The sequence below is a fragment of the Catharus ustulatus genome, chromosome 8 (assembly GCF_009819885.2).
Source record: "Catharus ustulatus isolate bCatUst1 chromosome 8, bCatUst1.pri.v2, whole genome shotgun sequence".
NCBI classification, from domain to species: domain Eukaryota; kingdom Metazoa; phylum Chordata; class Aves; order Passeriformes; family Turdidae; genus Catharus; species Catharus ustulatus.
The window spans coordinates 7,466,092-7,489,838 of NC_046228.1; the positions used below are offsets into that span (position 1 = coordinate 7,466,092).

Here is a 23,747-nt window from a genome sequence, read left to right on the forward strand (position 1 = left end):
ATGGCTTTTTCTCCCCAGGTGCAGGACTTTGCACTTCCCTTTGCTGAACTCCATGAGGTTCCTGTCAGTCCCTCTCTCCAGCCCCTCCAGGTCCTCCTGGATGGCAGCACAGCCCCTTGGCATAGCTGAGACTCCTCCTGATTTTGTGTCAACAAAAAACTTGCTGTCCCATCATCCAGATGCGTCCATAAACCATACCTATGAAATCCCATACTGCCTTTCCAAAAATGATGATTTATCTAACAAAGTGTTCCACAAGAGCAACTATTTGGATAAATAGAACTGTTAATCTACTGCTCTGACACGGAAGTAATTCTGACTTGTATAGGGAAATTAATATGGAAATGTATGTAAATAATTACGTAAAGGAACATACATATATACTCCTTATATACTTTTATATATATATATATTTACATATATAAATGAAAAGTAAATGGCATCAGGAAAATGTACTCATCAGGCCACATTCAGATTGAGATATCTGTATCTGCAACTCAGTTTATCTCTTCTCAATTTATTATCTTCCTATGCCTACCACAAATTTCCTGACATATTTTATTTCTAGTACAATAGAACAGGCAAGGGGAAGGTATCAAATAAAATAGATTTAATATTATTGAACAAGTTTATTTGAATACTGATGCAGTTCTTATGAAAAATTAGTTCAGGCTTACAGTTACACCTGTTTTGTAACTACATGAAATCTGGTTCTGGTGAAAGAAGGATTAGTAAATTCCTATTGAAGAAAATTGATGCTGCTTTGCAGTCAATTTTTATGGTTGTGTGATGAGGAAAAAGAGTTTTAAATCTATAACTTTTAGTGTCATATGAATCGAATTTTTCTGGCAAACATGTCTCATACAAGGTCAGTAGATAAGTATTTTCTAAAAATGCCTCAAAATGTCCTAAAAGCTTCATAAATCCATACAGTTTAGTTTTTCCTAACTGAATAAACATCACCTATATTTTTTCTTGAGAGAACAAAAGGAACAATAATTCCATATACCATTTTTTTCTATTAACTGCACTCAGCCCTTTATAAAAGATAATATACCTTCTGTAGCATCACAAAGCAAAAATAAGGAGTTCACATATAAAGTGATCTGTGAACAATCAATATACAATATTCAGGCTACTCATCAGAGCCCCCAGCCAGAGGAAGAACTTGTTTTCATTGAGACATGAATACTAAGTCAATGATACAGATTTGAAAACAAAATACATAAGAGACAGGAAGAAATTACCCTAAACAGATCTCTAATGCTAAAGTTAGATTTTCCTCAAAAACATAGAATAATACTTTTAAAAGCTGAGTTAAAAGGTTTGCATTACGCATTTCCCAGGTGAAAGAATTTCTATTCTAATTTAAAGAATATGATTCAAAAAGCCCTTTAAAAGTTAGGGGGGAGAAACAGAAAAAACAGCATTCCAACGCTGCTCCAGCAGAAGCCAAAGCAGCAGATGCTGTGGATGCTGGAGCTGGCACCAGCCTGCAGAGCAGCTCTGCTGACGTGATGGGCACCACCCAGAACAGCAGCTGCTGAAAGGCAGCTTGGATTCCTAACAGGGAAAAGAGCTGAGAAAAAGGAAATAATTTCCTTTTCTTGACTATTTACAGTTTTGATTCAGGACAGGGAGGACGTCACAATTATTCATATCAATGGAATTGTACTGAAATAATGTTCATGTTTAACACCTTCTGCTTGTGTGAAAGAGGAACTCTAAAGAAAATGGTTGGAAGTGAGACTATTGATGGGATTGGAAGAGGAAAAGGCTTATTTGACAGCAGGAAAATAATAGAAAGTCTATTTTTTTTCCTTGAGAAGATTTCAGCATGTAATTCAGATTGAAAAAAGTAGACTTGTACCTACACACAGTATAATGATGCTCAAACCAGAGCTATTACAAATATTCTGTTTGTACAGACAAGAGATTATTCAAAGGGAAGCAAAATAATCAAAAAGGGTATTTTTTTACACTAAACATCTACAACTGCTGCCCAGAAGATTAAAGAGACTTTTGTTTTGGAAGGCAAGATGACTGATGAAGACAGAAAATTCCTTTGTTCTTCACTGAGGAAATAAATGTGTACATAAAGATGGGACTACACTATTACAGAAATCTGGAGTTAGAACATAGAATTTTAAGTGCTTAAGCTTTGCTTTGAAAATTTTCTTGATGGCTATGAGGTGCCAGTAGATCACTCTGACTACTTTGCAAGATGGAGCCCAACGGTACAAATGTCTTACACTTGGAACCTCTGAAACAGAAACAAAAATAAAATTACAGTGCTAATTAGGATTTAAAATCCTAATATGCATTTCTTAATAGACTACCATCAGTTACCTAAAAATAATATTATCTCTGATTTTGGTTTCAACGAATTTTGGGTCAGTTCAAGGCTCTTCACAAGGTATTTCATATGCACCTCATATCAGCTATCTTTGCAAAAAAAGGATGAAACAGAGCAACAGTTTACACTGTTAGGCAGTAAAACTGTCAACATACATGAAAACCAAAATAGAAAAGGGCATAGGAAAAGAATGTTCTGTTTGAAAGTCACACTTGGTAAAAACACAACACTCTTTTGCTTACCATGCATTTTCCTCACAATAGCCCTTTAACTAATCCCAAAACTGAATTTCACCAATATATAAGTTTAATAGTTGAAATTAATTTGACTTCTAAGATATTTCAATTTTAAAAGCTACAATCAAAAAATTATAATACTTTTTATCAAATGTCATAATATTTTTTGTACATATTTCCATGTCTTTCCTTTTCTTCCATTAGTTTTTTTAGGACAAGAGCAACCTCAGTATGACCTGAAAAAGCCTCCAGTCTAGTGTTCCTCTTGAAACCTCTCAGCTTTAACCTCAGAGAGCTTTTGTTTCTCTTTTGAGTTCTAGTGTGCAATTCTGAATCTCCTTCAACAACATCCTTACCTTCTCAGAGCACACTAAAAGCCCAGTGAAGCAAAGATTTTCAAGACATGATGAAACAGTTTAACACTGCTTTTGTATATCCTGGGAAACAAATTTGGGAAGAAGAAAGGGGCAGGGCATTAGCAATTATCAACAAAAATATTGATTTGGTTGGAAAAAAATATTAACACCTGTCATAATTTCTTGATTAAATAACAACTTTGGGAAATTCCTTTAATCTATTTGATAACAAAATGTTATTCATTTTGTGTCTGCAGGTCAACTACCTTTTACAGAAACATTTATGTTCATATTAAGTGGTCAAGAAAAATATTCTCCTTAGCAATATTTCCAGATCAAAGAAATAACTTTGCTACTGAAAGTTCAAAATGCTCAGTTATATTCTACTACAAGTGGCACATTGAATATGAATTTTTATTTTATCTGCATGATTAAACCAAAAAAAGAAATGACAGTAACCACTGATTAATTTCTAAAATATTTTACAAAACTAAGACTGCAATAGTATAATTAGTCAAAACAAATGCAGTGATATTTCTAACCACTTCTGAATGCTATTCTTTCATTCTTTCTTTCTATTTCTGAAAAGACAAAACTCCCCCCTAACTTTCAGAACAGAAGGTTGTAGCAATTTATCAATTCCCTGAGCAGCAGGGCAAAATAGTCAATTCAATTAAAGACCATGCACTAGACCAATTGTATTCCCCCTCCTTGTGGAGCAAAGGGCTCTAAGTGTCAACAAACTGGCAGTGAAAGAAGAGTCAATTGGTAAAGACCAATTTCATTTGTTTTTAAACTGTTCACAGGAAACTTACAAAGCTGAAAATGACCCGTTTAATCCTCCTTTTTTGAAGTCCATTAACTGCTTTGTAGTAATCACTGCTTCTATGAAGCTTTTAAAAATTGTCAATTATTGCTCCTTCATAACAATGTCAGACATATTTGTAAACACTCTTCATCCTCACTACTGTTTTCCCTCCACAAGTCTTCAGGATGGCTTGTAGGACACCTATGTCTCATATCATAAAAAGAATTATTTCAATTATTTATTAAGATGTCACCAGTGGGTTCACTCCACTTTTGTTGTTAGAAATTGTTCACATCAAAAAATGTTCACATCAAAAAAGAAAAAAAACCACCACGGAGTATCGAAAAAAGAAAATTATATCACAGAAAACATAACAAAAGCACATCAAGTACAGCAGATGGGATGTCTCTGCTTCCCCAAAGGAGAATCAAATCAGTCCAGAGAGGTGGTTATATAATTTCTTTCTTAAAACATCTGGTTTCAGAGATTTTAGAAACTGCCTGTGCCACCTTTCCTTTTAGCTTATCTAAAGTATCTCCCACTGATATTTAGTCCCATTTGCTCTTCTTGCTCCCTTTCTCCATCTCCTTCCCACGTTATCACTCAAACAACCCGAGCTGCAGTATCGCCCTTTTAAGTCTTCTTAACAAGTTAACTCACTTCAGTATTGTCTCAAATCCTTTTTTCTAAACCTCTTTGCAATTTTTGCTGTCCTCTGAACTCTCAGGTTGAAACCAGGAAAAGCTGAGTAGCGCAAAAGGACTGCTTAAAAAATTTTATTTCAAACACTGTTCTTCACGACAACTAACCCTGGTTTAAGTCTTTGTATGCCTTTTCATTTTGTTCTCTTTGTATCCCGAGTTTCTCTTTGAACACTATTAATACAAGAGGTGTCAGCTTAGCAGTAGAATTTTTGAAGTATAATAATACTTAGTATGATCATTTAAGTAACTTGCTTTCGCTATGTTGTAGGTTTAAAAAGCCTTTTAAAACCATAGCATTTGCATTGTATATAATTAATAACAACTGAATCCTTCCCTTTAGAAACTCTGGAAATGTTATTGCAATGATGTAGCATTTCCCATTAAGTCCTTTCTGATAAAAAATACAATTAATCTTAGCACACCTAATATCATATTGTTAGTAAATTGTCACTACTGTATCTTCCATGATTATCAGTTTAAACTAAAAATACCAAAATAAAAAATCCCTTCCACCACAATTTGCTTCATTCCACCACACTGACTGGGATTAAACAAATGTAATGTTTAAATATTCTCAAAAAACCCCAACTGAATAGTTTTAAAAAACAGAGCAAGAATTTAAGCATAGGTTATTTCAGATAAATAAAATTTACACACAAAGTATTTTGCACACAGTGAATGCAAATTTCAGAATTTGTGCTAACAGAGACAGCATGTGAGTGGAACTGAACAGAAACTGTTGGTTCAACACCACGATATCATGCAATTTATCACTGTGAATGATAAACCATGCCAAAACACCCCACAAATGAGATGCCAGTTAATGATCTTATAGAGCATTTGCAAACTCAGGAGTATAAATTCACATTGGTACTCCTATGACAAAACATCTACACCTTGCAATTAAGCACTCAGATTTCACTGGTTTCCTTAATTGATTCAATTCTTTGATATTAAAATAGAATTTTAATTTGTCACCTCAAACAAAATCAGTTTAATTGTTATGAGAATTTAATACTACTACTACTACTACTACTACTACTACTACTACTACTACTACTAATAATAATAATAATAATAATAATAATATCATTATTCTTTAAACAGAAGTCCTGCCCCTTTTCCATCTGGTTACAACAGGTGTAGAATAAAGAGCACTAAAGCAACTTCCTCGAACTGCCCCAGCCAAGCATAAAAAAAGTACAAATGGAATGTGAGGCATCTTAATGGAGTAACCAAAACTGTAACAATAACAATGCTACTGTGCAATTTCATCTTCTAACTGCAAAAGGATGTTTTGACAGGCTAATAACTGTACCCTGCAGTGTCATTCTACTGAAAGACTCAAGCGGAAGGTGAACAGCCATTAGGGTGGCCAGGAGGGGAACAGAAAATGAATCTTAAACACAAAGAACAGAGTTTGCTTAGGCAAAAAGGCTGGCAGAGAATAGGATTGCTATGTATAGATACAAAAAAAATGAATATACCAGTAAGAATGAAGAGCTACTGATGTCATAGACAATGGCTGCACAATAACAAACGTGTCTAAACAGAACGATTATAAATGGAAATAAAGGAATTGTGAAACTATTTTAAGTTCAGATCATGAGGAAATCTGTTTTTTAAACAGATAGATGAGTTTATTAAAATATTTGCTTAAATAATTTCATTTTTAACATATCCTGATAATGGAAAAGATTACTCTCAGCTCTGAGCCTACATAGATACTATATTGGAAAAACACTTAATTGTTCCATGTTTATTTGCAAGACTTGAAGCCCAGCACATAAAGCTTATAGCCCTTCACTTTTTGTAAATTACTGATTACATCAGTGGTTAGTAAAAAGAAATAAAATTTATTTTAATGAAAATATTACTGATGGAATCAAATCTTAAATAGAATAATACTTAGTATGCGTGACAACCAAGGACTGAGAAGTTACTGTTTCCTTCCCTTCCATAAATTACTTTAAACACGTAATTTTAGAGATTGTTTGGGCCCAAATAATGACTACAGAAAATGAGTCAAAGAGAAGCCAAAAGACCAAAAAAGACAAAGTACTGTCAAAAGAACAGGGTGATTACATCCACGTTCAAGATGTGTTCAAGCATCCCTTATCTATGTGAACTTTAAATAAAATTCAAGGGAAGTGGATGTAAGGAGATGAGTATCAGTCTTTACAATGAAACGAAGATCCAAACATATCAGATTAGTGCAATTTTCCCAGCTCCTCAGGTTGCCTCTTCTAGTTAGAATGAAGTGAATTGATTACATTGCAAATAATACAGCTGCAATTGATTTTTCTTTCCCCCCACTTGCCTTACCACAGAAGAATATAGCTAAAAAAGATTTTTCAAAATGAATCAAGTTTTGTGGTTAATGCCCACAGAATATAAATGAAGGGTTATTAGTTTAAAAAAAAAACACAACAGAAAAAAAATTTAAAAACCAGACCAAAACCATAATCACTTTACAGAAAAAGCATTATCAGCTTACAGTAGTTAATACAGGTAGGATGTGAATTAAATAGCTTATTGCCTTTTCTAATGCCTAAAGAGAGAGTAAGAGAAAAGGAAAAATCTATTCTTATAGGTGCACAAGGGTCTTAACCACAAGAGTGCTAATAAATCTGTGACTTAGACACAGCTGTTGTTGAATCCTCACCAAAGAGCTGACAAAAGCACTTCAGAATGTCACCAAATGCCTTCAGTTTGCGATGGATGCAGTGACACATTTACACCAGGTTCATGCTCAGGAGTGGAACAATAATGCCTCCCCAATGAGAAAGCAGAGCCAAAATGTTCCTTTTAAACCTCTGAATAAACATTTTATGATTCCTTTCTCCACTGACATCTCACCTCCTACGCTGCAAAGTCTAACAGTAACAATAAAAACTTGTATATTTTTACCCTTATATTTCAGTTTAAATGCAATTTTAAGCTCTTTCCCCCTTTTTATCTTCTTAACCTATATTATTATAAGTAAATAATATTAATAGAGTCTTTTAAGTTTGAAAACACTTCTAAGATAATTGAGTTGAACCATTAAGAGATGTACTCCATACTTGCTCTTTCCAATCTCCTGTCTGGACACACAAGCATGGTCAAATTTTCAATCCAGGAATGTATATTTAAGAAATCATGCCAAAAAGAGGGAAAAAAGGAGACTGTCCAGATGTCATTTAAGTAATATTCTTTCTTTACAAAGGCAGATATAAATATTTGGCTCAAAATGCCCGACAGCTGAATAAATACCAAAAGAAACTGCATTTATATTACACAACTTATTATTTAAAACATTACCTCAAATTTATAACTATTTTCATTATTTTTAAAGCCTGGGGGTTGGAAGGACTCTCAAAGAGAATGCAGTGAATTGCACTGAATTCCTGGTATTGATCGTAACTGTAAATTCATTGAACTCACATTTTACTATACAGAGAAGTCATTAACTTTGAAAGTTTTAAAGAGAGGGCAAAGAAAGGATGGGTAAGTTGCAGAGAAAATGAACTCAGAGTCTTCTCAGAGGTGCACAGAAAGAGGATTAGATAAAATGGACAGAACGTCCAACAGATACAGGAAAGAAAATTACTAGACAAGGATCTGAGCAATCAGACCTTACTTTGAAGTTTGCCCTGATCTGAGCAGAGAGCTGGACCCAAGACCTTGAGTGGTTCATCCATAAATTGTTGTTTCTCAGAGTCAGAAATTCTGACACTTCCACTAGAGACAACTAAAACAAAACTTTTATCCATGAAGATTAGTCATTTTTGCAAATCTCTCAAATGCAGCAGAGAATTTCTCAGACCCTACCACTGAGAACAGAACAAAACCAAAATTACTTTAAATGAAAACAATTCAAAGCCTACACTAAGATGGCATTAGGAGACAAAGGAGTAATGATGATTCTACACACATACAAACAGCTTTTATTTCGCTCATTTGAGAATATCTGACAGCTTGAATGGGTTTTCACTACCTGGTCTCGTAGTTAATATGGCAATTTTAACAAGACTGCAATCTGTAACAATGTCTGTCTTGTGTATTTTTCTTGTCACTGTAAGGAATAATAATAAAAAGAAAAGACAAGAAAGTAAAATAAGGACATCATGAAACAAAAACAAAAAAGGAAGGAAAGAAAGAAACAAGATTCATCTTCCCCCGTTTTTTAGCAATGAAAGATGAGAACAATGAATAAAAATCACATAACATAAATAATAATGTAGTACTAGAATAGAAAAATCTGTAGCACATGGTCTACAAATTCATTTTACCAGCTTTAAGAATATATGTGTTCCAAACAAGTATTCTACAACCAGCAGTTCTTACACATATTCACAGGAGATTGCTGCACACCAATTCATGTCTACATCTCTATAGCCATTCCTAAAAAAACCCCAGAAATATGAGTAACAGAACTTCCAGTAATTCTGGATATTTTCTTGTTTCTGCAAGTAAAGAGATTGTATTAATCCTTCTGACAAAACCCCCAGTTTGAGGAACTAGAATAAAAATTCAGCATGGCACTTATTAAACTTTTAACTGATGTAAAATGTAATTGCAAATAGAGATTCACATTTGTACAAATGTATTTCTAATGCAAGGCACAGCAAGATTCTTAGATCTTAGTTTTCTAGTACTATTTAATGCTTCTGTCAATAACTTGCAATAAAACAACCTCATCATTAATATGTTTTTATTTGGCATGCTGAGGAAAGAAAGTGAAAATAATAGGTCACTTAAAAAGCCATGTGTATAGGAGGATAAAGGAAAGGGAAGACTAGTAAAACTGGAATTGGTAGCATAAATGTGGAATCAAAGAATGAAAATCATTCTCCAGGATGATATTCTGGACTTAGTGACATTAAAAACATTTGGGGTTGTGGTAGATAATCATTAAATTCCCAATGTTGTGATGAAGGGGCTATACTACTCCTGGGTGTAAGAGGAAAATATTGAATGCAGCAAAAAGGATGGACTGGAGTCACAAGAAGAGAGAGTAGGAACAGTGGAGCTAAGGCTGCTCTGCTTCCCCCAGCAGCACAGTGTCCATGGGGGAGCTGCTGAAAACTTCCTTTTTCTGCCCCTCAAGTACATCATTAACTCTGCATCCAAAACACAATCCAAGTGTGATCCCATCACACTTGGAAAAGCACATCCTGTTCTGGCTCCCACAGCTCCCAAGGGATACTGAAACATTGGAGGGTTCAGAGAGAAGCAGAAAAAAGGTGATAGAGTATATGGTATTTGCAACAACATCACATCCTTTATAGGAGGAAGCTCTTCCTTCTAGCACAGAATTATATTTCAAGAGTAGCCCTTGGAAAGCTACACTTACCATGAATTAAATGTTTTTGAACAGTGGCAGTAATTGACAGTCAAAGCTATGTAGCAGAAGTCAAGTGCACATCCACTTTTTAGAAATATTTACGCCGAGTGTTTTTTTTTTTTAAAAGTATATGGTCTAAATCAAACTGCAATTAATTTATGAAAGCCTGTGCTTTAGTTTATGTCTCATTTCAAATTACATGACCAAAACAGCCCCTTCTGGATTTATCATCTATGAGATATAACACCTAGGTAGCAATGAAATCAAGTGCTTACATGAAAAAGTAATGACAAGTAACTAATGTACTTAAAGCCAGATTTTAAAAGAAGCAGATGACCTGCAAGCTCTCTACTCTCTTGCTTAATATGCTTATCTGGCTATCTATGTGTGGTAATTGTTTGTACTGTCTCCCTGAGGGCACAAAATATGTTTGTCTAACATAGAACAAGCAGTTTATGGGTTTTCTTTTGGTTTTCTTCAAAATACATTAAATTAGCTTCCTGATAATAAAGAATTCAAGAGATCTTTTTAATGACATCATTATCACAATTTAAAGGTCCTTAAAGCATTTTAAAAATAAAACAATGAACATTTCATAATAAAACCAAACAGAATGATGACCCTATCATCCTTTTCCACAGTCTGAAGAAGTGAGCATTTATATATAATCTAACAGAGAGCACAGAACCAGCCCAGAATTTGCCCAATTATCAGCCAGGTCTGAGCTTGTCTTCTTGACAAACAAAGAGCTGGTGACTCTACTCAATTTTGTGCTGTTCCTTCTGCATTTCTCAGGAAAAGCATTTGTTCACTGTGACTTCCTCATATGTTCACACTCGCTAGCTCAACCCATATATGCATTAGTTAGTCCACAAGGAACCACAGAATGGCTTTGGTTTTTGAAATCCTGGAGTCTCACTGAATAATATTGTCATTTTGTTGCTTCATCACAGAAATCATTACACTGGCCAAATGGCTCAGAGATTAATATCAAGCTTTTCAAAAAAATAGAAATTAAACATCACCACTAGAAAAATACTTTAAAGAACTCCTAAAGGTCAATATATGGCAACTATTTTCCATTCTCAAAGATTTTTTCTAGCAGCAGATATGAATTTCAACTCCTCACATCTGTGACTGCAATAACTCTTACACATTAGAGTGCCACCAAAAATACTGATTCACTAAAATAACCATTGTTAAGCGTGAATGTCTGCTTAACCTAAGGCAGCACTGCTTGGACTAAGGATGCACTGAGTTCACTCCTGAGGATGCTCCTGCACATAAAACAGTCCCAACTGTTGAAGCTTCAGTGCTTTTGGAAAACTGGGATTTAGAGAGCCCTGCAAACTCAGCTGTAAGCATTCCTACAGTTTTCAGCTATTTTGCCACAGCCTGAGGAATTAAGATCTGAAGCTTTAAGCAAAATCCCAGAACTGTATTTGCAGCCAGTGTTGCCAAGGCTACCTAGCACTGGAAAGTTCTTTTTCCAGGTTCACTGGCTCAGAGAGAGTTCACCACCACCTTGTTGGTCCAGTGCTCAGAGGTCAGGTTCAGCCTCCAGGTCATGGCACAAGTGCCCCCATGCTGCTGCTGCAGGACAATCCCATGATGTCCATGAGCACCTGGAGCCAGAGGAGCTTAGGAAACACAAGAGCTGTTCCTCCTAACCCTGAAACTCCTGTCCACATCAGGATCACTGTGATGTTGGTGAGGCTCATCATTCATCACCATCATCACTGCTCTCAGACCTGGGGCTCTAGAGAAGTCTTCCTCACAAACCCCCTATATTGAAATTTTTAAACTGATTTTGAGCCACTGACATTTTGTTTACTAAGAAATGCTGAAAGCAGAAATCCAAATTTAAACAGAGATATAAGAAAACAGAAATCCCGTATATTGCCCACATTTTACTATAAAAATCCTGATCACAGAGGGCAACTAAGGTTGCATTAATCCTTCTGACAATGAAGTTTCTGACAGACACGATAAACAGTTTGAAAACATCTATTCTCTCCCACCAGCTTCCTATTTCCATTCTGATCCCCTATGAGCCAAACATTTACTTTCAAATAATTCTGAAGCCACTGTATGTGACCTTTATAGGCTTCTGCAGTTCAACAAGGCATAGATGTTTTCTTCAGGGAGAATCTTAATATTTCAAAGTGTTTTTTTCTTGTTATTGAACAAAAGGCTTCTATACCCCATCATATGTTCCCACCTGAAATCCCAAGATGAATAATTGATTAATTTTTCTATAACTAATCAAAAGTCCCGAAAAAACATAAGGTATACGGAAGCAAATTTTTTAATGGCATTTTAAATTTTCTAGCTAAAATTTACTTCAGTAAGTACACAGGGGGAAAAACATCAATATCTACTTGCTAAACATCATAGGGAGATAATTATTATCAGCAAATACCATATCTATACATCTCTATTGTGTTATACAACCACCAGTAGATGATTCCTTGGCCTGCCAGGAAAAGAAAGCCCTACACAACTGGCACATCAGTTACACAATTTCTTATCTCAGACATTCAAATTATACACCAATTAAAACTATGCATCGCTGAGGACTAATTATCTCTTAATTACGTATTTTGGTTCCCTTAAATCATCAGCAGAACTATTAACGGGGCTTCTGCTTTCTCAGAAATATATCAGCTATGTTAAATATTTACAGATATTCTGGTGGCTCATATTAGGCCTTTTCTAAGGTGCTTGGAAAAAGAAATGTACCAGGAGGAATAATGAATGGAATATTTACATTTATTGGAGTGGTGTGGAAGTTGGCGTGATATGGTTGGCAGCCTTGTTCCGGCATATTTTAAGGCAAATGTTAACTGTTTTGGCATTATTTAAAGTAAAAAAGTATAATCTAATAATCAGGAAACACTTCCTCATTTTAGCAATACTTCAGGATTCATGGGAACAATTTTGGAAAATGCCGTCTTGAATTTGGGCACATCAATTCTTTGGGGAATATTATAGAGCCTTAGGATTTGTTCTCCACACAATTGACCTTACAATTCAAAGAAAATAAATTATAGATATTATAGATAGTCCATTTTCTAAGGCAAGAACCAGTAGGTTTCTGGAATTATATTTGATTGCCTAAGAAAAAAGTTACCATAATTACTGTAGCAGTTCCCATTTGGGTAGTAATTTTCAAGTACTTTCTAAAAGGCAATAATTGTACCTGTAACAGATACACCTGTAATAATGTAACTATGACTGAGAATTTAAAGAATGGTATTTAATGTGTTGAAAAACAGGACTGAGTTTAGCTTTAGATACTAGCAATGAAGGAAATTAATTTTTTCCATCATGCTGCTGTCCTGAATTCAATTTTAAAATAATTTTTAATTTCTCCACTTAAATGGGTTGGGGTTTTTTTCTAAAAATAGATATAGGGAAAAAAGCCCATTGAATACATTTTAATCATATATAAAAAAACAATACTATGGAAGACATAACCTTGAATTTCCAGACTTTTTGCTGTCTAACAACCTAAATGCCATGAACAGAAAGGTGATTAGATGAACCATTTTGACAGAATATTGAAATGTATCATGAGCAGCCTTGTGATCTGTTATAGAGATCCTTGTTTCTTTAGATATACATTCTTTCATTCTAATTTTCTGTAGAATTTAATGCATATTCAATGCATAAAAGCTGACAAAATACTAACATAACCTTCCTTCAAAATCTCTTCCAAAGCACTGTAGTTTACTAAATCTTGTTATTTGGATCACTTCCTTCTTACATTCAAATGAGAATTTGCAATTGCACTTCTTCAGTCTCATGTTCCCACCCCTCCTGCTTTTAGCCCTGCAATGGCTCTTCCTTCAGAGTCCAGGACTGATATCACCTGATGTACAAGGTGATCACATGTAACATAACTTTTGCATCCAGCTTTGTTGAGGGCAATTTTCACAGCAAAGTGGAGGATGAGAGAAAATGACCTCAAGTTGAAAATGGGGACGTTTGGGTTGGATATTAGAAAAAATATCTTAACAGAAAGAGTTGTCAAACATTGGAACAGGCTGCCCAGGGCAATGGTGGCCACCACCCCTGGAGGCATTTAAAAGATGTGTAGATGTGGCAGCTGGGGACGTGGTTTAGTGCTGGATTTGGCAGTGTAAGGTTACTGTTGGACCAAATGATCTTAGAGGTCTTTTCCAACCAGAATGATTCTATGTTTCTCTGATTATTATTATTATTATTATTATTATTAATCCTGAATTTTCATAATTATCAATAGCATCATCCCTACTGAAAACTGAAATTATACATATTTGTCCATTTTAGGCTATATCTCAGTTATCTATAAACAAATCCACCCTGTACTGCAGGTTGCCTTCTATTCCTGTCATTTTTTCTTTTCTGACAGAATTTCCTGCTCCTTGCAGAACTGTCACTAAATGATAGTTAAATGGATTTCCCAGGTTTTTGTTCTTGGTATACTACTTTCAAACCTATTTTAAAGAGGGATTTTACATTTACTGTAAGAAAACATCGAAGTCGTTTTGGAAGTTAATGCATCCACTTCATCATCAATACCTGTTTAGTGTTTCAGGAATTATAGTGTTCCCATACATTGCTATATGCAGTTACTCAGCAGCCTCTATGAAAACCATTAAGGCACTTAGAAATTGAATTGTTCATCATAAATCATAGGGATTAAATTTAGGCATGCAATCACTGGTGGCACAGCTACAAACACAGCTACATGTGGATAAGCACACATTTTCCAAGCAAAAGGTCCACAATCATGACCTTAGCAAAATGCAGGAAGGCCTTAAAACCCAAAAGATCTCATCTTTATTTGTTCATTTAGTTATTAGGGTTGTGATACTGATGTGACTTCTAATGGAAGTGACTGACAATTTTCACTTTTTGGAGCTTTTGCAACATGTAAGTCACTCATGAATGCTAAAAATTCAAATGAAGTCCAAAACAAAACCAAAACAGCTGAAATAAATTATACTACACAGTAAATTTTATTACAAGAGTAGATATGCTTCTTGATTTACATTACACTCCTCCTTCAGTTGCTACACACAGGCTATTAACAGGGGGGAAAAAATCAATTCAGAAACAGGAGCCAGTGAACTGAAAGAATGCTAAGTTCAGCTTTAAAAAAAAAATCACTCGAATATTTATGTATGAAGTAGTTTTGATTATTTGTTGTGCTACATACAAATAAAATGTAAATCTTCACTATAATTCATTATTCTGTTCTGGTATACAAACCAATACAGGGTTGCCAAAGACAGTTTTTGTAAGAAAAAACCACAGTGCAGAACAAACCAGAACTCCAAGTAGGCTTGGTTAAAAATATTTAACTTTTTCAGAAACATCAGGCCATCCTACATGTACACTAACATCCTGTCTAACTTCACTGCAACAGCAATTGTTTTGTGCTGTGGAAACATGTTAGTTAACTATGCTATGTTCAAAAATGTATAACAAGTTTTTTTTTCCATTAAACACAAACCTAATTTTGCTAGACAGTGCTTTGCTGCTAAGGCTGAACCTTACAATTTAAATTGACCCTCCCAATTAAAACTCAGACACTTGTGAATCTTTTATTTACACTTCAGGGAAGAAAGGAAATAACTAGTAGAACAGTTATTATTATCTCCAGATTCAGCTTGAAAATTGGTACAGAATTTTGCTACACAGGCACAAGTTGAGTCAGACTTACAAGTTTGACAGTTACAAAGAGATATGGGAAAGGAAGAGATAAAGAGATAAAGGAAAGCAGCTGATCCTGAAGCAGGAATGTTACTGCAGTCCTTAGGGACAGCGATCAGCCAAATAGCCAGGACAGCATTTCTAAGGGCATTTGCTTTTTCATATGCAGTCACTGCTTTCCAGAATATGGGAACAAATGATGGAAAAAAAGAAAATACATCTGTTACCAGCTTAAATGATAAAAATCCCTTGCCATAAAACTAGTTTCCTGAGACTGAAGAACATGTTGTGACTGCTGTTATTAATATTTGCATAGCTGTCAGAAGCCCAAGCTTTATGACTGCTTACTGCTTCAGGGACCATTGACCACTATTTGAGGTGCTGGCTACAGTCTGAGTTACTGCTTTTCAATAAATGTTACAGCCTTCAAATTCCATTACCAGCCGAGTCTGAATTACGTTGACTCTCAAAATAAAATAAAAATGAGCAAAAAAAAGGTTATGGGGCTTTGCCATATATTCTGTTCAGAAATATAACCTATTTTAAGGCAAAAGCATTTTCTCATGAAGTCCTGTTTAACTGATATATAAGACACAGCACACCTAAAGATTTGGGACTCAAAAACAGTCAAATGGAAGTGTGAATGATAAATCATATCCTCTTACTTGGACACTTCTGTTAACATCTGTTAACAAAGATAATTTATACAGATTTCCTCTGAAAAGATGCAGAAACTACTGTTGTTTATGAAAGTCTCACCAGTTAAGTTTAAGAGTCTTAATCCATCCTTGCTTTCCAGCAGCTCTGAATTACAGGAAATGGAGAAAAAGTGTGCTATAAGCTGTTGCAGTAAATCAGCAGGGAAATATCCAACATTTGTGTGCCATTGTATAACTATAACATACTTCTGAGAAAAAACTGGCACCTGCCCATTTTACAGCCAGGTCAATAGACAATAGATTTATTTGTGGAAACAGCTCTAAGCTGAACATGTCCTACATCACCACCTTTCTAATGAGCCCTTATGCAACTATGCCACATTTCTGCTTCTTTCCTGGAGGAAGGAATTTTACAGTTAAATAAGATGCCTTTAGCATCAGGAAATTTGAATGCAGTGTTTTCCCCTGAGGGCTGTGGACATCACCCGTCTGTGTGCCCATGGACAGAAAGGTGCTGGCTGATGGATCCTGCACTACATTTCAATAAAGAGAACAGCAGTACAGTTGAAACAGAATTTCCTACACAATTTCTATGTTTGGCAAGTAATTCACTGCTATCTGGTGCTGAAGAATTTGTATTCTGAGGTGATTAGGATCACCAGTGACAACAATGAAATGGGTCACTGCCTATCACAGACCAGTACCCCTTAAAGAATTGTCTTTATTGACACCAATAACCACATATCCTTTTTTCAAAGCCAAGAAATCATATTTTTAAAGAAGACATTTTGTTTTAGAGCTACCAGGGATTTATTAGCATTTTGGGAAAAAAATCCCAACTTGCTGAATAGGTAACGTGCATAATAAAACTGCCTGAGGAAGTAGCTGTGAGTTATTGATCCCAACAAACAATCACCTGCTAGGATGGACAGTTTTTCCTTATAATCATGAAAATCTTAAAGATAAATGAATACAAAACCAGAGATAATATAAGTGACTTTAACAGAAAATGAACCTAAATGTCTTGTATAATGAGGAGGGATATTTCTTTTCCTACAGAAAAGAAGAGCAGTAACTCCAATGCCCAAATCCTCCCAATGAAAGATCCCAGAAATTTCAGCTCCAGTGCCAGCATAACAGGAGGCACAAGAGCAGAGTGGTGAAATGCATACCAATAACACCATTGGTAATAACATCAAAATCACAAGTTCAAATACCAGTTTAAAAAGAAGTAAGGTCACTAGTTCTGCCTCCTTAGGAACTCATGTTTCATATAATGTATTCCCGAGGAGTTGTGATTAATAATGGAAATACAGGAGGACTGGTACTGAGACTGTACTTGAAAAATGCTCAGTGTGCTGGAGTACTTAGTCCTCTGCAAAAAGCATTGTGTAAAAGGCACGTGCCAAATTTCATGTTGCTACCTTACTCACTAAATGAACAGAATACCTCTCAAGGAAGCCACAATAATTTCCTTTGGTTTAACAGGATTAAATACTTCAGTACTGAATTAACACAAGAAATCAGGCTTCTTCCCAGCATGGTATGACCAATGCAGTGTGGCCATTTCAGTGACAATGACTGCAGTACAAATAGAAAAATATCAACCACTTTTTGCCTATTATAAAGGTGAAATCTGGTACGCTAAGAGATGAAGATGTAGAAGATCATAACTATTAGACCTGATTTAGTACTGGCCCTGGAAACTTTAGCCTCTAGGTGGGAATGAACCATGACTTCCTTCTCTTAACCCAAAGTCATAGGAGGTTTCATATACTTCTAAAATTTCTACTACATGCAGAATTACAGACTTAGCATATAAAACAAAACTTGTTTTCTCTGAAAAGCTCTCTGCTCCATTTATCATTTGAAGATGTTATCTAATACTAGAGCACCAAAACCAAGAAACAGATACTGGTAATGTTAACTTCAGATATTTTCTCAGAAAGGAACAAATTACAGAATAAAAAAGGTTGACAGCTATATAATAATCCTGTTAATCAAATAGAGAGGAAAATTATAAAACCCTAAAACATTTTACCCAAGTGGACCTTAGTGCATAAAATTGAGTAACTTAATTTCTAGACAGAATAAAAGTTTTATGAAAAATTAGCAGGACAGGAAAAGAATCCAATAGTCAAGCACCACTACCTCTGAGGCAAAACTTTCTAGACTGATAAATTTCAATGTAACTGGAAAAGAAATACAAAAAACCTCAACCGTGTAACCATGGCAGACAATTAAAATTCTGATTTAAAAAGAAAGTTGTAACCAATGATCAGGGATTCCCTTCCCTTCATCAGGGTGTTAAGCTGCAATGGAAACAGCACAAGAAGGAGCTGAGATCTGCCAACATCTGACACAGAGCTGCACACCTCTGGAATGCATCACCTTAATACTGTTTGTCTTACAATTCTGGTACAGCCACCTTGCAGCAAAGGTGAGAGGAGATGTAATGCATTTACAGCTGAAATTGCTCCATGGATTTGTTTAAGAAGCCTGTTTGGCAGCTGAAGTTGTTCTACCCTTAGGAAGTGGGACAGAGTGTAAAAACACTCAATATGAAGAGTAAAAGCAAGCAGTTAGTCTTCAGGGTTTGTTTGGATTTTCTAATAAACTGGTACATTCCTGAATGTTAGCAAGCTGAATAAATTCATCCTTCAACACTGTTAACACATATTTAAAGTCATTATTCAGGTATGATGCAGGTATGATGAAGACAACTCTAGCTTTACTTAACACAACAAAAACATTTCTCTGACAGTTTATGCAGAACTAAATGTTTTGCTTTAATCCAGGGCACTTTATCTCACACACACACACACATATGATTTATATAGATATAATTTTTTAAAATTTTATTTGTATATATGTATGTATATTTTCATATAGATATATAAAGTAAGGTTTTGTATTCTAGAAAAATATTGAAGGTTTTTTCCCACTAAAATGGAAATTTGGTAGGATATTTGCATGGTTAACTGCAAAGTATTTTGAGCTTGTACTTGTTTCTGCAGTAAATCATCAGGAATTATGAAATTTTATTAGCATTTTAACAATTTAATTTTTAAGACTTTATTCTGTAAGGGAGTATACTCAAAAGCCATCCATCCTCATAAGAATCTCTTTCACTGATGCAGGGGATGCTGTGTTCACAAGTGCAGCCACAGTAATTATAAGTATAAATATTGCTGGAACTTCACAGGCCAGGGAGGAATGATGATTGCATTGATTTTTTGAGTCTGCCACTGCACAGTATCTCAGTACTCCAGAAAATACTGAATGAAATTGATTCCAATGAGGTCAAAGAACATAAATTCTAATAAAATACACTTGGTCTTAACTGAAGTCTGTGATACTGCAATCTGATACAGTCACTCAGCATTTAAAAAATCAGAGGCTCTGAAAGCCAATCAGTAACAAAGGATTACACTCAAGTACCCAGGCACATTCAGATTTGTGTATAATTTTCTCTGTTTACATCTAAATGCTGAAGTTACATTATGGATAAACATGTATGTTCAACAATTTAAATTCAGATTTTAAAATTGACAGCCTGCAGTCTGACTCACTACTAAAAGCTAAAGCACAGAATCATGGAATGATTTGGGCTGGAAGAGACTAAAGATCACCTCATTTCAACTCTGCTGCCATGGGCAGCAACACCTCCCTCTATGCCATGCTGCCCAAAGCCCCATCCAGCCCAGCCTTGAAATCACACCATGATTGCCACTATAATATAATTATTATACACAGAAATCACAGCATGCAAATAACTCTATTTGTATACTTTCTGTATGAGTGGAATCCTGAAATTCAATGTAGAGCTGAAATTAAAACACCTCTAAGAGCACAAAGCAGTCACTAACCTGTATTTTGATTGGCCAGGAGAAATTGCTGACATAGACATAGAAAGTGATGTTTGGGTTGCTTCGAAAATTAAATTTTTCACAGGAAAAGCTGTCTCTGTATTCCTTAATATTAACCTTGGAAACAACAGGAATTTCTTCTCCAGATATTGTTCCAGCTAAAAAGAAATTTTAAAAGCTTAGGTAAAAATACAAATATTTGAGAAAAATATTAATTACCATTAAAGAAGCCAAAGCCAATTTGCATAAGAAACATAAATCCTTAATTGCTTTTGGTGTCTTCCCTCTCAAAAACCCCTTATTATAGTTTACCTGGTACATTAGGTATATTTAATATACATACAGAGAATTCACAGAAATTTTTACTTTGGTTTCAAAAAATTTTATACAAATTGGAAAAGTGACAGAAGTAACATGAATTTTACAAGATAGTTATTATGGTCAGCTTAACAGATAATATGCTTTTCTCTGTAATTTTTGCTTCATTTCAATAAACAGCTTAATAAAACCTGAAAGGGAATTTGTCTACATCTTACATTTTTGCTGTCAAGTTTTAATTGTTCATGAAAGCGTTAATAATGTAACTAGTAATAAATATTTATTAGTTTTAGCAAATAAATCAGTGACTGAGCTAAGTTATAATAAAGGAATAAATAGAGTTTTCTAACTCTATAGTATGGTAAAGTACTTCCAAAGTGAGTTGATGAAGAAATTCATGAGTTTAAGAGAAACTGTGAACCTTCTCTAAAGAGATTCTTTTTTAATGATTTCATTTTAAGCATCATGCATCTCCTTGGATGTGTTTTCAGAAAGTCAATAGAACCAATTCAGAAAAACTGTCTAAATTAAAACAAAGAAGAGTAATGGGGTTCAAAGTTGGAGAAAAAATAGATAAGCAGTTCCTTTTATCAGCATACACAGAAGAACTTTATTGTTTGATATCAATGTAAAGGTTAATAATTAAATTTTTAGCTTGAACACTGAAACAAAGAAATAAAATCTCAGTCTCTGCAGTAGTTAAGGAAGCAATTTATCTTAATTAAAATCACAACATTTCATAACACTGTCATTTTAAAAATTTAAATATGCTACAAGCTTTTCCTACCAAAGTAATTTTAATTGAATAGGAGAGAAAGTCAACATATTAATGAAGCTTTATTCAGATTGCAAATTATCATCTGAGGTTTAAATAATATAATTAATAACGGCATAATGATAATGGCAAAAGAACACATTTGGCAAAGTTTTACTATCAAAATTACCAACAAAGAGAATCAGGATAAAATAACTCAAAGGATCATGAAATTATTTGGGGAAAAATTCATCATACCAAAATTTACTCTCACCTGTGGAACCAATAGACCATGTAATATTGAGGTTAAAGTTGTTTGATGCATTAATTGATATATCCAAATTTTTATTTGACTAGGAAAAAAAAGCAAAAAAAGGAAAGTTAACAAAACAGATCAGAATGTATTGCATGTATTGCACATAACTGAATACAGCCTTTTAATCATTTTCCAGTTTTCATTTTAAACATAAGTAGAAATGGTAATGATTCATTGCCAAAGGCAATTCTCTCTTTTGTTTTGGTAAGAACAGGGTACAGTTTTTATATAACTACATCAATTACACTTGTAGATTGTCCTAAGTACAACAAAATATTGTCTTTATACAATTAAAGAAAAAAATATATGGCAAATGCCTACATTCAAATAAAAAATTACTTTCCTCACCTAAAAATATTTTCTCAGCAGAAGGGTACACCCCTTCAATTCATTTCATGAAGATACTAAAACTTGTTATTCAAGGGAGAAACAATAAAATAAACCAACTGATAATTTTTCAGAGTATTGATTAAGCTGAAGTACATCTACCATTTAGAAAGGGTTCTGAGTGAATGCACTGGACTAATTTCGCAGCTCTCAAAAACTCTGTGCTATCTGTAAAACCTTATAGACACTTTAAAAACCTTTAATCAATGTCAAATACAATGGAAATTTGAATTCTGAGTCTCTAAAACTTAACTAAAATTATTACCATTTTCTTACCTGTTCTGGATTTGCTATAAAGTTTATGGCAGTGTGATGACGATCATCCTCTTGTAATAAGCTGAAGGTAAACTGATAATCAATCAAAAGGCTGTCTGTAGGCAAAACAAAAATTTAAAACAATAAAATAAAGTGCATACACATTAGTTCTGTATTATGCAAGTACTTAAAGTTTAGCAGTCACATTGATTTTAAAAGTCATGGAGAAATCTACAAGTCAGAATTAATCACATGCATTTCACTAGTGAAGTGTTTGCATTATAAAGTCTAGAAAAGATTAACAATTAAGTTAACAAAAAAATAAAATTAAGAAAAAATAAATTAAGAAACAAATTATATCATGGAGTCAGAGCAGTGATTAGACATAACTTGAAATAGCCATTCTTTATGAAATAATTATTAAAAAATACAATATCAAGTGTTGTTAAAGCATTATCAATTTCCTAATTTCATTGTGAAATAATTATTCAATTACTAGGTTTAAAAACATCTGGAAAAAGTTGCATCTACACTAAAATTATATAGTATGAAGGCTTTATAGTAGTAAATAAGACTGCTAATAACTACATGGCACAATGGAACTTTGAATAGAAATTATGTGACCATCAAGCTTCCTTTCTGAAGTGACAGAATTTTAAGCCATGTTGTTAAGTGGCAAGTGATACAAATATTTCATACAAGGGAAAAAAGGGATTGCTTAGTATTGCTCAAAAAAATTGTATTTTACTCTGCATTGGCTTCTGTTCTACACACTTTTCTTTCACCCTATGAATGGAGCAGAGCCTGCCAGGGAGCTCCCACACGCTGCTCCCATCTCCGCTCACTAACAATCTGCTGTGCTGGCAGAGGTGCAGAAGAGAGAAACAACCTCCAGATGATCCAACCCATGCCTAGCCCTTCCTGGAAGGAGCAGAAAATGACTGGGACAAGTCAGAAGACAGAAGTCTTGAGCTATCCTGTTGTGTTCCCAAAGTCAGAGGAAGGAGACCTCTATGACCCTTATTTGGGTCATAACTCGAGGAATGATTGAAAATTCACTTTTCTGTAGGGAAAAGGCAGAGACAGACTCAACTGGATGAAGCAGGTTTACAGCATCTCCAAAATGTAAGAAAAGTCACCAGGAATTACTGTTGTTGCAATTTATAGAGGGAGCTATCTAGAATCCCAGCAGGAAATGTTCAGTGCAGAGTTAAGAATCAGCAGAGTCCTCAGAGATGTAAATTGTGATAGCAGATAAACAATCCCTGTGCAACAGACTGCTGTGAACCAAGGTGGGTGTGGTGGATGCATCTTGAATGCTCTGTTACATTGGCAGATACCTTCAGATCCAACAGAATAAGTCTTCTAAATCTTTTACCATTACAGCTCTACAGGGATTAAAAGCTTCTATTTTTCCCCCTTTCACACAAAATAAGAAGATGACTTATAAGAGTACATGATTCTGATTATTATTTTATGCATGTTAAATATGGCAAGTCGTCTGTGGTACTACAACAATCACATATTCACTACAGTGAATAATTGTAAAGCATTATTTTGATCACTGGACTGCTAACATTCTGCTAGTCACCAACACCACACAAACTGTGTTACAAATAAAAATATGTGATCATAAAAACAAAATCAGTAAGTACAAAGAGAGTGAAAGATTAAGTCAAAGCAGAAGAAAAGCTGTG

The 23,747-nt window shown here is 34.6% G+C and overlaps 1 protein-coding gene across 3 annotated transcripts in view; it reads right to left on the bottom strand.

The window, feature by feature from the left end:
• ATRNL1 (attractin like 1) overlaps positions 1 to 23,747 on the bottom strand; it is a 435,468-nt gene that overhangs the window by 232,328 nt on the left and 179,393 nt on the right. For all 3 annotated transcript variants that reach the window (XM_033066085.2, XM_033066084.2, XM_033066086.2), the window contains exons 22-24: positions 22,072 to 22,166; positions 21,367 to 21,445; positions 20,021 to 20,178 (exon numbers count right to left, since the gene is read on the bottom strand). In XM_033066085.2, coding sequence (XP_032921976.1) covers positions 20,021 to 20,178; positions 21,367 to 21,445; positions 22,072 to 22,166 — 332 coding nt within the window. The remainder of the gene's footprint in view (positions 1 to 20,020; positions 20,179 to 21,366; positions 21,446 to 22,071; positions 22,167 to 23,747) is intronic.